The sequence below is a fragment of the Xyrauchen texanus genome, chromosome 22, assembly GCF_025860055.1.
Source record: "Xyrauchen texanus isolate HMW12.3.18 chromosome 22, RBS_HiC_50CHRs, whole genome shotgun sequence".
Lineage (NCBI taxonomy): Eukaryota > Metazoa > Chordata > Actinopteri > Cypriniformes > Catostomidae > Xyrauchen > Xyrauchen texanus.
The window spans coordinates 23,925,258-23,940,827 of NC_068297.1; the positions used below are offsets into that span (position 1 = coordinate 23,925,258).

Below are 15,570 nucleotides of genomic sequence, written 5' to 3' on the forward strand. Positions count from 1 at the left end.
CAAAATGCAGTGCATATGCATCTTGAATTACCTGGATGACTGGCTAATTTTAGCACTGTCTGAGGCACAGCGATACAAGCACAAAGACACCTTGCTTGCACATCTGCAGCATCTGGGGCTGAGAGTCTACTGGGTAAATTATTTACTCACACTTACTCAAAGTCTCCTTCCTGAGAATGGAGATAGACTCAGTCACAATGCAATTACATCTGACAGACACTCGCATTCAATCCATTCTCTGCCACTTGTATGGCTTCAAGCTGGGAGAAAGGTTCCTCTGAAAACATTTTAGAAAACACTCGGGTTGATGGCCACTTCAGCATCCACCACACTGTTGGGCTCACTGCACATGAGACCCTTTCAATGTTGGGTCAGTGCGAGAGGACTGTAAAGAGATGGACTAATGAAGCAGAGCTGGAATTACAAGCCTGCTTTGAATGCACTGTTTGGAGTGTTTTTGAAGCTGCAGCCACAGATATGGATGAGCTCACAGATACTGTGACATCATATATCAGTTTCTGTGAGAATATGTGCATCCCTACCAGGATCTCATTCAGGGTATCATATATTATCTTGGATATAATATATTATCATTCAATAATGATAAACCATGGTTTACAGGAAAACTTAGACAGCTTTGTCATGCCAAAGAGGATGCTTACAGAAGTGGGGATAAAATATTGTACAACCAGGCCAGAAAAACACTGACCAAAGAAAATCAGATTGGCTAAAAGAAGCTACTGTGAAATGCTGACGAGCCTACATCTGTGTGGAAAGGCCTGAAAAGCATTACCAAGTATAAGATACCTCCCTCTCACTCTGCAGAGAATCAACATTTAGCTGATGAACTGAATGTGTTTTACTGCAGGTTTGAAAAGCCCAGTCTCACACCTTTTCCCTGCTCTGATCTTCACTTCACACATACACCAACACCTCCTGAACCCCCCTCTTGCTACTCAACCTGTACTTAATGTCTGTGAGGAGGATATGTGACTGGTCTTCCTAAAACAAAATACTAGGAAAGCTTCAGGCCAAGACAGTGTCTCACCTGTGCCTGTGCTGACCAACTGGCCCCCATCTTCACATAGATCTTCAATAGATCACTGGATCAGTGTGAAGTTCCCTGCTGCTTCAAACGCTCCACCAACATTCTGGTCCCCTAAAAAAACCCAAATCACAGGACTTAATGAAAGCCTTCAATACCAACATGCCTGATCATCTCTCAACCAAACTGACCCAGCTCTCCGTGTCAACCACAATCTGTTGGTGGATCAACAGCTTTCTGACAGATAGGCAACAGCTAGTGAGACTGGGAAAAATCACATCCGGGACCCTCACTATTAGCACCGGTACTCCTCAGGGATGCATTCTGTCTCCACTGCTCTTCTCCCTGTACACAAATGTCTGCACTGAAAATGACCCCTCTTTCAAGCTCTTGAAGTTTGTAGACGACATCACGGTCATTGGCCTCATCCGTGATGGTGACGAGTTTGCTTACAGACGAGAGGTTGAATAGCTGGCTGTCTGGTGCAGTCACAACAACCTTGAGCTGAACACACTGAGATGAGTGTGGACTTCAGGAGACTTCTGTGTCCACTTGCTTGTTTCTCCTATCACCAAAAACATTCCTTGTGTACGTGAGCACACTTGGCAATAAAGCTCATTCTGATTCTGATCAATGCTAATGGTATACTGTAGATTGCAGCTATTGCAACATACCAAGCCCTTGTCAGTGGCATACGCAAGCACAATTTTTCACAAAAGTTTTACGTGGTACAAGATGTCTCGCACCTTTTTGCCCTGTTACAGTCCCAGCGTGGGACCTGTCATTTGGTGCTGAAAGCACTATACGGCTCTCCATTCGAGCCACTTGAAACAGTAATCTCTCATTAATCTCTCCCATTTTTTGCTTGTGTGGGGTTACAAGCAGGTTTTTAAGCAATGGAGTTACTCGAGCCTGCTTAAATGTGGTGAGAAAGGTGCCTGTAAGTAGAGATGCGTTAATTATGTGTGTGAGTGCAGGTTGGATGGATGGAGAAATGGCTTGGAGAAGGTAGGAAGGAATAGGGTCAAAGACCTCAGTGTCAGTCAGAGGAGAGAACATAGAGATAGAAGAGTTGCATACAGGAGATGGGTGTTTTGAGAGGGTGTGGTGCTGAGAATGTACTGCTGATAGCTGTAACCTTATCAGTAAAATAAGTGGCGAAGACATCAACTAGATATCAGATCTTATAAATTAGAAAATATTTTCTTCGATCAGTAAATCCCTTTCCCAAGAGGGAGCCTTTCTCTATCACCTTAGCGATTTCCCTTCTTGGCAAAACCGTTATTGTTTCAGGCAAGTTATATATTTTTTAATGTCACTCATTGTCCGGCACTTTTCCCCACTTAGGGGTGGAAGCAGACTTTTTGCTAACTTTTTATCACATTTTTGGTAACAAGCGCAGCCAAAACCAGGGTTACCATCCTAATCTAGACATTCTCAAAGTATAGTGTAGTTGATTTGTTTTGGTGCAACTTCATAAAACCAGCAAGTTGCATGAAAAAAACAACAGGATTATGAAAATCAAATCCATCAACACTCGTGGAATGGAGAAATATAAGGAATAAAACGTTAAAAAAAAAAAAAAAAAAAAACTCTGTGGGACATAGCCCTTCATCAGAGCTAAAAGAGTTCAAATGAAAGTGGGGAAATAATCCTGCAATGATTACTTTTTTCACTTTCACATCTGAATGTTTTCACATGACTACATTATGATAGAAGTGAAATTAAGTAAATAAGTTATTAAAAAATAACTGAATATTAAATGAGTAAAATTAACAAAAATACAAAAATTTGTATTACCTACAATTCCCTAAAGTTTTGTTCAGTTGATAACATTTGGTCAATGTTAATGCTGTTAAACCTATAAATAAACACATGTCTTGGACAGGTGTATCCACATTACAGTGGGAAAAAATGGAAAAAGCCCTGCACACTGATATTTAACTTGCCAATCTTTATTAGCTCAATGTGGCCATTTTTTTTAGTCCACTGTCAGACATTTTTGGAACACTCTTGGGAGGTTATTTCCATTCATAACTGTGCAGCTCTATTTCTACTTGGGGAAATACCAAAATCTCAAAATAGGTTGGTCAAAGAACATATTTCAAATCAGCAATAAAATACTGACAATACTGGTATCATAAATTGTGATTCTTTACCTCTTATTATGCTAAAGAAACTTTGTGTAGCTAATGTGCATGTGTGTTAGTTGATTGATAGGTGATGTCTGTATCTAAAAGGTGACTGGCTCGTTTACCTGTAAGGCTCGTTTACCTGTAAGGCAGGACTTCCTTTCTACATACGTTGACTGTTGTGAACTATGTATGTCCTAGTGACAAATGGTTCATGCAGAGATTGTTTTTTTTTTATTTTGTTTTTTATGAAGAGTGTAACTTTTCATTATTCAGCAAAAATAGGAAAAATGAAAGAATGGATATCATTTAAAAAAAAAGAAAAAATCTTTTAAAAGCTGTGACAGTACTTCTTGTTTCAAAGAGGGCCATAACCCCCTAAAAACAAAATCATTTAATCTGTTAATCTGTGTTAATGTTAGTTATTAAAAATACAGTTGTTCATTATTAGTCCTTGTTAGTTCATAATACATTAATGTTCAAATTGACAACTTTTGATTTAAAAAAATTTGTCAGTATATGTTGAAAATTTACATTTTCTAAGATTAATAAAAGCTGTAAAAGTCACTGTTAGTTCATGTTAACATATTAACAAATGTAACCTTATTTTAAAGTGCTTCCAAAGCTTTTTTTTTCTTTTTCTGCTTGTGTTCATTGAGGTGGGTTGTGGTAAAGGTTAGGAAAGTACCTTGGACAGCCCCTTCCTGACTACATCACAAGGTAGAAACCAATTAGAGGGTACAGTAAACTTGATGTTTGTCCTATTTCTCATACCGGTAATCATCATCTCACTCTGTGAGGGATTTCTCTGTGATACATTTAGGAAACTAGTGAATAGAACTGAATGAAGAAAACAGTTGTTCGCACTCAGAATTTGGGATCATTTTGAGGGTAAGTAGATAAACACAAAACACATGCACAGCATTATTCTGTTACCAGAACTTAAAGGGGCATCACAAAAGCATGATACTTTGTGTACAGTCCCCACATTCACTTTTGTTTTTAGATTGAAATTAATGAATTGTTTAGATAAACTTACTTAGTGTGACTCATACTGATTCAGTAATGCTGTGAAACAAAATTGATCTATGAACAAAAACTATTTTTACAGTAGTAAATGTAATTTAATTAAGTAGGCCTATTATATTATGCTTTAATTTAGAGAAAACTTGTAAACATGATGATATGATCATGGGTATAATAATGTGTATAACATTTTAGAATTTTTGCTCCTAAAAGTGTAAATTAATGGTAAGGTGATTGCATCTTTAATTGTTACAATTTTCAATTTGGAGTAGTGATATTTCTGTCTGTGGTAATGTGTGTGTGTGTGTGTGTGTGTATACTGTAACATCCTACATTCCTGTACTTTTATAGTTTAGTGACAGCTGAATTTGTATCTAGGATGATGGCGGACATGTCAGCGGAGGAGATTACAATTAAAGCCAACCAAGTAACAAATGAGGTAAGTTTGTCACCTGTTATCATGAGGATGTAACAGATGATGAATGGAATGGATCCTTCTTGTTTTTTTTTTAGATGTTTTTTATGCTCTTGTAAAACTACCATCTACCGAGTAAAAGCTGTGTTCCGCCCTTTCTCTTCATCTTGTGATATACCACAATGGATATAACATTTTAGCAATTACATATTTTTGTTCGGACCATTGTTTTGAATACAGTACAGTACAGTACAGTACATTTCAAGGCATTGCAGCACCCTGAGAATGTTATTTTCTAGGTAAAAGTTGATTTAGTGAGAAGTGGAACTTAAGTTGTTTTGTACAGCCACAGTTCCTCATCATGACCTTAAAACGAGGGATAAACATACAGTGTGTTCATTAGATTGTACGGTCTGAAGGTCACATCTAATTTATTTATTTTTTGTCCACTGGACATTTATTTTAAGGACATATTTTTAATGCCTTGGTAACATTAGTTTACTGCATTAGATAACATAAACTAACATTGAGCAGTAATTTTATGGCACTTATTGATAATGGATAATGTTAAATTCAACATACAGTATATAATACATTTTTAATTCAAATTAAATATGTTAAGATTAGTTAACAATTATGAAATAACATGAATTAACAATGAGTTGTTGTAAATTCATTAATTAACCATTAACCAAGATTAATAAATGCTGTAAAAATATATTGATACCTTATGTATTTGCTAATGTTAATAAATATTTCCTCATTGTAAAGTGTCCTCATAATTACCAGTGTCTTTCAAATTAAACTTCTGAGTACTCCAGTTGTTTTCCCCTATCTTGACCATTTTGATTTTTGATGTTTCCATGCAGAACCCAAATGTTAGTGTTTAATAGACTGGGTGCTGTATTGAATTACATTATGACTAATTGTACATCTTTGTACATTTTCAGTCACTTGAAAGCACTAGGCGGATGGTACAAATGGCATGGGAGGTAAGAGGTATTATTTTGATATGTAACCAATTACATTTATATTTCTTTAATTACAATTCATAATTGATTTCCTTGATCAATTATGTTTATGGTTATTTGATATATATATATATATATATATATATATATATATGAGGCAAATACTTTTTCACAGCACTGTACTTCAATTTGCCTGTCCCTAATTTCCCTTTGTAGGGTAGAATTTGAAGTATGTTTACTGTGTATTTTCAGAGCGTGGATGTAGGAAACAAAACAATGACCATGCTGGATGAGCAGGGAGGTGAGTCTACTTCATCAATCTTGATGTCTACTTGAATATTTCAAAAGTATGAGACCTTATCAAACACTGAATGGTCTCTGTTGGTCTTTAAGAATGTCTGTTCAGAGATCCTTATTGATGAAATCTCTCTTACTCATTCTTAGAACAACTGAAGCATGTGGAAGAGGGAGTGGATCGGATCAAGCAGGACATGAAACAGGCTCAGAAGAACCTAAATGAGCTGTCCAAATGCTTTGGCTTGTGTCTGTGTCCATGTAACAGGTTGGCTATAATAACAACTCCACTATTTATGGGATATTAATCATCATTATGCATTGTTTAAAGGATAACGTACAGTCATACGGTCATTATCATAAAATAAATCCAAACAGGATCTTAATGTGAAGTGGAGAGTTCTTCTATCACCCTGAAAGGGTTTATTTTGCAGGGCACTACACACTATCCTGCTGGTTACTTACCAAATAAATTAATAGCTAAATGGATTCAAAATATTGATTTAAGCTGAAATAATTGTATTATGTGAGAAGAAAGAGACAAGAGACATGAACTAGCACAAATAGGAAATGGGTTGTCTGGAACAGTAGTATATTATACAGTTTAGCTGTCATTATACAGTAATATTAAAAGTATTCAAGAGAGCTATATAATCAATGTGTTTAACACTTTACAATAAGGTTGTATTCATTAACATTATTTAAAGGAATGTTCTGGGTTCAATTGAAGTTAAGCTCTATCGACAGCGTTTGTGGCATAATATCCATTACCACAAAAATGAATTTTGACTCGTCCCTCCTTTTCTTAGAAAAACAAATCTGGTTTACAAAAATGTAATTGGGCCTATCCATAAATGTTTCTATAGACACTGTTTCAAAAGTAGAGGCACAAGACCTAAACAATATATGTTAACGTAATTTTAATATGATCAAATAACTTACTAACCTTTTCTGTGTAAAGTTAAAGCCAATTTGACAACTTTGTTGCCATGACCACATAATGCTGTGAACTCGGAAATCCCACAAAAACTACGATTTAAACAACTTTATATCTCAATTAAAGCATGAGTTTTAACAGAAAAATGAATTTATCAAAATAAAAAACATTTCTCCTAATAAACCCTGCAAGAAATTGGCTCCATTCACTTCCATTGTAGCTGCCTCACTGTAACCTTGATTCTTGCAATTTGCTTTTTTAAAGAAACACAAGGACGAGTCAAAATAAATGTTTGCACAAAATAAATGTGGCATAATCAACATTATGCCACAAATGCTGTCTATTGAGCTAAACTTGAATTGTACTGGGAATACTCCTTTAACTTAAGATGAATTTACAATTAAGAATACCATTTCAGCACTTATTAATCTTGGTGAATGTTAATTTTAGCATATACTTGTGCATTTTTTTTATTAAAGTATTTGTTAACATTTGTTAATGCCTTATGAACTAACAAGAAATTGAATCTAAATTTAGATTTAGCAAGCTTTAACCATTATTTCTTAGTGTTCCTATAGGATGGAAACTTTGACTTATTTACTTTTAATTAACTTTCTACCAGCTGGTATAGTTGTGTTGTAGAACACAATTTGTTGCATTCTTACATGAAGAAAGACACTAACGTTTGATGATCATAATGAGAAATTTAAGCTGAGGAGAAATTCTGTAGGTTAAAATAAAGAAATAGTAGAATAATATAGTAAATATATAAAGTAAATAAATAATCCTGGCGAGATAGTTGCTATGCTTTGATTGTTTGTTATCTCTCATGAACTTTTAAGATGAGTTGTCAACCAGGCACGCACAGATATCAACTTCTGTTGACAACTTACAAGCATTGAAATAAAATAAAAAGAGACATTTGATTATTGTGATTCTACAACACAGCACTGCTATATTACAGCAATCTCCAGGCTCTGTTCGCTGTAAAGTCACAGTGCAGTTGTCTTTTAATTGTAACAAATTGTAGAAATACTACTGTTAAATATACTGAAAACTTGCACTTAACTTTGTTACAGTGCATCACATTGGAGAGCCTAGTAGTTAAAAATTGTTGCTAAGTTTCTAATAACATTTATATGATAAAAAGTTATATTTGATGTATAACTTTGGAATTATTTCAAGACTTCCTCTCATTTAGACTGAAGCCCATTGAGAATGATAGGAGATATAAGCAGGCTTGGAGTACAATGGAAATAAATCCGGGTGTGGTATCCAGCCAGCTGACTGCCGTCCAAAATAAACAAGCTGTTTTTGTTAGATCAGCGGCCCCCTCCGGTCCCTATATTAAGAGGTGAGGACAAAAATCGCACTGAGAATGATCAACTCCAACACTTTCAGTGATCCAGTTTGAATAAAATAACTCATTCATCCTGGGAGATATGTTAGATCTTTCTGTTACGCTGCACCCACCATATGCCATAAGGTGTTACTTTATGGAAAAGTTAAGTGATGCTGTTTTGTTTCCGAAAGATTAATGAATGACATACGAGAAGATGAGATGGAGAACAATCTGGAACAGGTTGGCAGCGTGATCGAGAATCTAAGGATCATGGCTGAGGACATGGGTAACAAGATAGGTCTTCAAACTGATGTCATTGTGAAAATGACTGAACAGGTAAAGCTACTCTATCAAATCAACATGATCACATGGAAAATCGACATGTTGCTTCTGATAGTTCATGTACAGTGAAATCAATACCATTCAGCCGGATCAACCATCAGACATTTTTGCATCACTTCATGCAGTTGACCTTTCTCTCTAGCACTACTGAGCAACCAATACACAGGTTCTGATCTTATGGAAACCAGGAAACTATCATGTTTACATAAACAATGTTTAGTGCGATTCAGATATAGCGTTGTCTCTCTAAAATTACATTTTTACTTAACTGACAGTTAGGTTTAGGGTTGGGGTTTGGGTTAGGTTAGGTTAGATAGAGTTAATAAAATACACGTTGCTGTTAACTGTAATACTTCATTTAAAACTACGTTTACAATGTTTTGTCAGTGTAACTTTGTGAAGTTAACAAATATGATTTAAAAGGAAATTCCATTAATTTGGTAAGACAACCCAGTTTGGAGGGCTTATTAGAGGAAAACAGTTGAAACTAAACCAAGTCCTGGACCTGACAACAGAAATTGGAATTGTGACAGGTCTCACTTAAACAGCATTTTTTTTTTATGTCAAGCTGGATTGTAGAAATATTGGATTGTTGTTTAGCATACCACATGTAACTGTATCTGTTGGTGTTCTTGTTTTTTTTGCCAGGGTGAATTACTTACAGATTACATTAACCCTGCTGTACATCAAGCTAACAACCTTCACTAAAGGAAACGGAGAAGGAATTACTACGAATATTGCTCAGGATCCTGGTTGCCACACTTTTTACCACTGAAAAGAATGTAACAAGAGTAATAGGAACTCTTTTAGTGTCTTTTTATTTTGCAATCTTAATGTTCATTCTAAGAGTACTCTTTGGACAAAAGAGGAAACGTTGTGTGACATGTATTAGGATAGAATAGCATGTCATTTATGAATATGGCATTGCAAAACATTTTTAAACATCTTTCATTTTTAATAAAGAAAAACATCATATTGATCATCACAGTTAATCAGAATCTCTTCATGCTGTCCTTGTTTACTTGCATTAAGATGGATCTTACCAGCAGAGGGTACAGTTAGACAACTCTGAAGTCTAACCCCTTAAAGTGCTCCTTAAAGGAATATTCCGGGTTTAATACAAGCTCAATCGACAGCATTTGTGGCATAATGTTGATTCCATTAATTCTCATTCATTTGCATTAATTCTTCCGTCAAAACTCATGTAGTATTTGAGCCATAAAGTCCTTTTTTTGTATTTTTTATTTTTATTTTTTGTGGGATTTTTGGGTTTGTTGACATCAGGCCCGGACTGGCCATCGGGAGCACCGGGACAATTCCCGCTGGCTTGGTGACTAAGTTGGCCTGCTGCCAGCCAGCGTTTTTTTTATTATTATTTTTTATTTATTATTATTATTTTATATTACTACCTTTACCAGTGATAATTTTTGAATTCGTCATTCAATAAAATTATTATTAATATTAATAACAATAAATAAATAAATAATCATGAATCTGTTAGTCTTGACTGGCAAGGCTACGATTCGAATTTACGCCTCAGACAAACAGTTAAACAGAAAATGCGAGCAGCACTCGATGATGGAGAGAAAACGGACAGGTGGAGCAGAGAGGGAAAGGACAAAAAAAAGAGTGCAGGTCAGTTTCATCTGTAAATACTGTACTTTTTTCTTCGTTAACTTAGTATTGAACTGCTAGCAAATGTAAGCGGTAGCGCCCGTCTAACGTTACATTCGTGGAGAAATCAAAACAAATGAGTGCACACAGAAAACTCACAGAAGAAATGTACTGAGGTAAAAATTCTAATTGTTGTTTTTTTTATTTATAACATATGATTTAGTTTAACGTAACACAACTAAGGGAGCTGTTTTGCTGAATATTATCACGATTGAAAATGTTACATTGAATTTATTGTTCAATAAACAAGTAGCGTAGTTAATATTTATTAAGTTACTTACATTTTAGACACAAACCATATTAACTGTTAAATTTGTTCTATTTCACCGACTAAAATAGTTCCAAAGGAAAGCTACAGCAGTGTTTTGTTACTGAAATGATTCAGCGTTTTGAACGAATCTTTTGTATGAATGACTCACTAATTAAGACGCCACCTATTGGCGGTTTAGTTTAATGTTTAAGTATTGCATTTTTTTTTATATTCAAACATTTATTTAAAACATCAATCTCATAACATTATTTATTGCAGTTGTTATTGCAGTGCACATTTTTTAATTTGACGGGTAATAGCCATATAGTGTCTTATTATTATAACTGAATTTATTGATCAAATGTAAGAATTTGACATGAAAGATGATGCATATATTTAATAAGGTAATACAAATTTCCTTTTTTTTTTTTTTTCTTCATCAAATGAAGGTGGAGACAGCCAACCTAGCACTAGCTGTGGTGCAATGATCACACATCAGATTCAGCCAGGGATTGAGATGACAGGTAGAAGCAAAATAAGAAAATATTTTTTTTTACATATTGTATGAAATATAGTGTTGCTAAATGTTGGATATTTAAGTAGTTTTAAGATAAAAACAACAACATTTTGTCATAAATATAATACTTAGATTTTTACTAAAATAAATGTAGATTCTGGGCAAACAAATTACAATAAGGTGGTTGTTTTGCACCAAGGTGGAGAGTGGGACAGTTCTGTTTGTAACATGAGGCCAGAAGAAGTGACAGGTGGAGAAAAGACAGGTACAAGAAAAATACACACACTTTATAACTACATACATATATATATGGTAATGTTTTAGTTTACATTTCCAATAACACTAGTACTCCTCTTTACTTAGTGTATGAGGCTGATGATCCTGGTGGAAGGGAGAGACAGAGCGATATTAGGGAAAATGAAGAGAAGGAAAAGGGAAGTGGGGGTACTGTTCAAGAGAAAGCCTTTAATTAAATGTAATTTAGGGGGGAAAAAAACAAGGTTGTCCCTGTTTCTAAATTTTATTTGGGTGCATAGGATGGCCTGGATGGGTGTAGGATTTCCCGGCCTGAAATTGTGTCCCAATCCGGCCCTGGTTGACATTACATCATCATGGCAATGAAGTTGTAAAATTGGCTCTAACTTTACACAGAAATGGTCATTAAGTGATTTTACACTAAACTAATTTTTACACACATTGTTTACGTCTTGTGGCTATACTTTTGAACCCGTGAGTATTTTAACTTTTATGAATAGGCCCCATTCACTACCATTGTAAGTTGTGGTGTTATATTCTTTTATATATACTGTAGATTTGTCCTAAAACCAATAACATAAGCAGGAGAGTATAACTTATATTACATTCACTTTTTAATAGTTAAGTTCATCTCAGAGTTCAGCATATAAGCTTGCAGTTTACAAGCTATTTGTTGAAGATAAGGGAAGGTGTCCCTCTCCTTTCTACTTGCGCTAACATTTTTCCATCACACTTTTTCATCAGGCAAATGTTTACATGAGTGTAATTTCTGTGCCATAAGTGTCAGCAAATGGAATTGCAAATATAATCATCAAGGTTGTCTGTCTCTAACCATAACTGGGTGTGTTTCTCTAACAATTCTACCATAGAGAGTTTCTACAACGGTGGGCCCGATTTCATGAACTTCTTTGCCGTTTTAAATGTACTTTTCAGCAGTAAACTTAAAACTGGTTTGCCATTTGTCCTTTTTATCTCCTGATCTACCCTAAATCCCTCACCTTGTACTTTACCTTAAAGAGTCAGCTTTATGTCTTTCTGACACCTGCTCTCATTGCTTGAGGTTTTCTCTTCTCATGATCTGTCAAGGTCTTTGGTTAACCATATCATTTTCTGTGGCGGAGTACAGCAGTTTTTTCCTTGGTCTTGAAAGTATGTCAAGCAGTTCGGCACATCTAGTGCTTTAGCTCCATCTTTGACTTTTCTGTTAGTTCTAACATCATGCATTCTGAACACATCAACTTAAAACTGTAACTGTGGTTAGATGGTTTACACATTACAGATTTCCATACGTCTTCCAGTAATTACAAATCTTATATCAAATAATTATCAATATACTTTGTATATTGGTTGTACTTGCTTGTTTGGATTATTGGGTGGTTCCCTCCCCCCATCCCCACTGGAATCTATGCCCCTGTCCATAATAATACTGAATGCTGAAACAGCAGCAGCTGTGAGAGCTGAGTGGAAACAGTGACTGAGTTTCTTGGATGAGAGTGAGTCAGACCACCCTTCCCCCTCCAAGATTCCATAGTAGTCATCATTTGACTTGAGAACCCAGCACAGCGCCCCCATTTCAACTTCCTCCCAAACATAAATCCACATTTTCTTGCTTTGAAGGAATTTTTCACCCAAAAATCACAATTCTGTCATCCTTTACCTTCATGTCACTCCAAACCAGTATGACTTACTTTCTTCTGCGGAACACAAAATAATTTAATGAACGTCCTGTTGGTTGAATTCAATACACAGTGACTCACTTTAATGCTTAATTGAGCACCCAGAAGAGTCCTTAGTCCTTGTGTGTTTTCTGAAGGCATACGTCTGGCAGCTACATTGATAGCATCAAACCTCATTGGTCATAGCCACCACAGTTGATTTCAGTGCTGTTTATGGACGTTATCAATGATCTCACTTGGTTTTAGAGTAAATAACGATCTGTTCAATATAAAAAATGATTGTATGCCTTCAAAAGACCTATGATGCTTCGAATATAGACATGTTAAATATGATGCTCGAGTCGCATGGGCTATTTTAGGGCACTTTAGGGTGTTTATAAAGTGCTAAATTGAGTCCCTATGTACTGCCATTGTGCCACATGTAGTTCCTTTTAAAGCCTCACATTAGCATTTGTGGTAAACCTTTAAAAACAACACATTTATCCCCTGTTTAATTAAATTAGTTATTAAGTCACAATCACTCATTGACCACAATGTTATAAGGATATTTTGATAAAGAGATAAGGTCTTCACCGCAAATTTGACACTGTTGTTGTGTTTAGGTGAAGAAGTTGATCATATAGACACTTCGTTTTTGAGATCACTCACTTGTACAAGTCACACCTCACTAACAGGAAGCATCTGCTGGCATGCATGTTCTCAAATTACTTTGCAAAACATCAGACATCTATAATATGTGCCATAAATAAGTTCACTTCACTTCAAGATGTGTTTACTTCTTTGGTACAAATGGTTATGCAAGCAAACACATTTTAATGAAAGAATTCTGAAAGAATACATAAACATTATAGTCAATTTCCTCATAATGCAGACACAAAACTGAAATGTGCATTACACTTGGCACAAACAGGGTTTCCATGGTCATTGAAAACCTGCAAACATCAGTGAATTAAAGGGATTTCCAAGCCTGGGAAAGTATTGGTGAATATAAATATTCTTTTTATGCTCAGCTCTGAAATATTTTTTTGGCTAGAAATTGCTCTTTGTGAGTGAAATCTCTATGAAATGGCTTTTAAAAATCCTTATCCAGTAATCACACACGACTGGAAAACTCATGAAAATTCATTGGTCAAAAGTGTAGGAACCCTGCACAAATATGTCCCCCCTCCTTAATGCTTTCAAATAGTGTAATGTAGATATTCACTGTTAATATCTCATAATGACATCTCTTTGCTCATTAATGTCTCTTTGGAGATGTGGAGGAGGGTGCATTGAGGAGGATGGAGTGGATGGGATACCACTTGCCCCCGACCGTGTAAGTAACCACAGCAAGCCAACTTCTATTGGGGTTCCTGAACATCTGGAGTTGTTTAACTTCAGACACATTCAAATGCTTAGGGGGGAGGGAGAAGAGTTGACTCCTCACAGCTCTGTTTCACGGACAAGCACATCTGCAGACATTGTTTGTGCAATGTTCACTATGAAAGCGAGACAGAGACAAGGGGAGGAAAACTGGTGTATCGGTGTATGAAGTTGTGGCTTACTGTGATGTTGAATTGTGTGTAAGTGTGCTCGTATGTTTAGGGGGTGGTAAGGGGTTGGCTGACCACCCTGGACGGCCCCTTCCTGACTACATCGCTGACAGGAAGTTAAGAAAAAAATTTAGAAAAGGAGACTTGAACTGTTCTGTTGCTCCCTTTTTTGTTTTTCACAATTTTTCTAATTTCACCAACCCTCCACCGCAACAGGAAGCCTAAGGATCACATAACTCTGAGGCAAGAACTTTAACAGCAAAAGAGTGAAGGAAGATGGATGACAACTCTTGCGGTAAACGGGGTCATTCTGTAAAGGATTATTTGTGACGCAAAGGGACTTAGTGAAGAATGCTGAGTGTATGCAGGACTGAATGAGGAAAACCGCCGTTGGGACTCGGAATTTTGGAGCATCCCGAGAGTAAGTAGCCACAACTTATAATCATACTGTGTAAGGATTACCATTATACTCATAGTTGTTTTTGTGTTTTTGATGTGTGCTCTAAAATTGAGCAGAAAAGATATTTGTTGAGTTGTGAAGTCATGGCCACTTTTATCACAAGTCTGGATAAAAGCATCTGGAAACGTATTCTCATTGACGTTAAAATAAAATCATACATTATTTAATTTTCAGCAATCTAACATTAACAAACATTGTATTTACTATGACCCTGCTCAAAGATGTAACCCCATATTCAACATTAGGGGAATCATAAGTAAAGTTTAAGAATTTGTAATTTAAAAACCCATGTTGATTGACCACTAATCTGAATATAGATTTTAGTCATCATTATTACTGTGGAACAGATTTAAACATAACAAAGCTACCAAAAATTGCAGAACAAATAAAACTTGCTTACATGAAGATTTACTGAACCGTGATAAAAATACTTATAGATGGTATTTAATCAGACATGTGACTTTTCACATTTTTTATAGGCAAATACATGTTGTAACAGCCTACATACAACATCAACAGGGTAAATGTTGATGGCTTTTACAGCTCACACTTTATTCTCAGGTCATCAGGTCTACATGTTGTTTTATCTTTTTATTTGTGTCTTGCAACAATGCCAAATTGATGAAAAGGTCCAACTGAAGAAAGAAAACAACTAGTTCCTCACCGACAATGTTTATATAAATTGTTAGTTTATGAGATCTC

The 15,570-nt window shown here is 35.6% G+C and overlaps 2 protein-coding genes across 8 annotated transcripts in view; both read left to right on the top strand.

Moving 5' to 3' along the window:
* Nucleotides 1–3,851: 3,851 nt before the first annotated feature.
* Nucleotides 3,852–9,483, top strand: LOC127662773 (synaptosomal-associated protein 23-like). 4 transcript variants are annotated; one of them, XM_052154083.1, is made up of 8 exons: nt 3,852–4,068; nt 4,582–4,642; nt 5,569–5,610; nt 5,842–5,890; nt 6,034–6,151; nt 8,022–8,174; nt 8,354–8,498; nt 9,153–9,483. In XM_052154083.1, the coding sequence occupies exons 2-8, from the start codon at nt 4,583–4,585 to the stop codon at nt 9,210–9,212; spliced, it is 627 nt and encodes a 208-aa protein (XP_052010043.1). In that variant the 5' UTR covers nt 3,852–4,068; nt 4,582; the 3' UTR covers nt 9,213–9,483. The 4 variants fall into 4 exon arrangements, with proteins under 4 accessions (XP_052010043.1, XP_052010042.1, XP_052010041.1 ...); XM_052154082.1 differs by having other exon boundaries at nt 4,555–4,642; nt 8,354–9,483; XM_052154081.1 differs by having other exon boundaries at nt 8,354–9,483.
* A 1,661-nt stretch (nt 9,484–11,144) lies between these two features.
* The window catches only part of LOC127662654 (ras and Rab interactor 3-like), a 43,375-nt gene continuing 38,949 nt past the window's right edge, over nt 11,145–15,570 (top strand). The window contains exons 1-2 of one of the 4 annotated variants that reach the window (XM_052153940.1): nt 11,145–11,210; nt 14,625–14,829. The gene's annotated coding sequence lies outside the window, so the exon portion shown is untranslated. Of the gene's footprint in view, nt 11,211–14,296; nt 14,830–15,570 lie in introns of those variants that run through there. The other 3 variants (XM_052153941.1, XM_052153939.1, XM_052153942.1) reach the window with 3 other exon arrangements.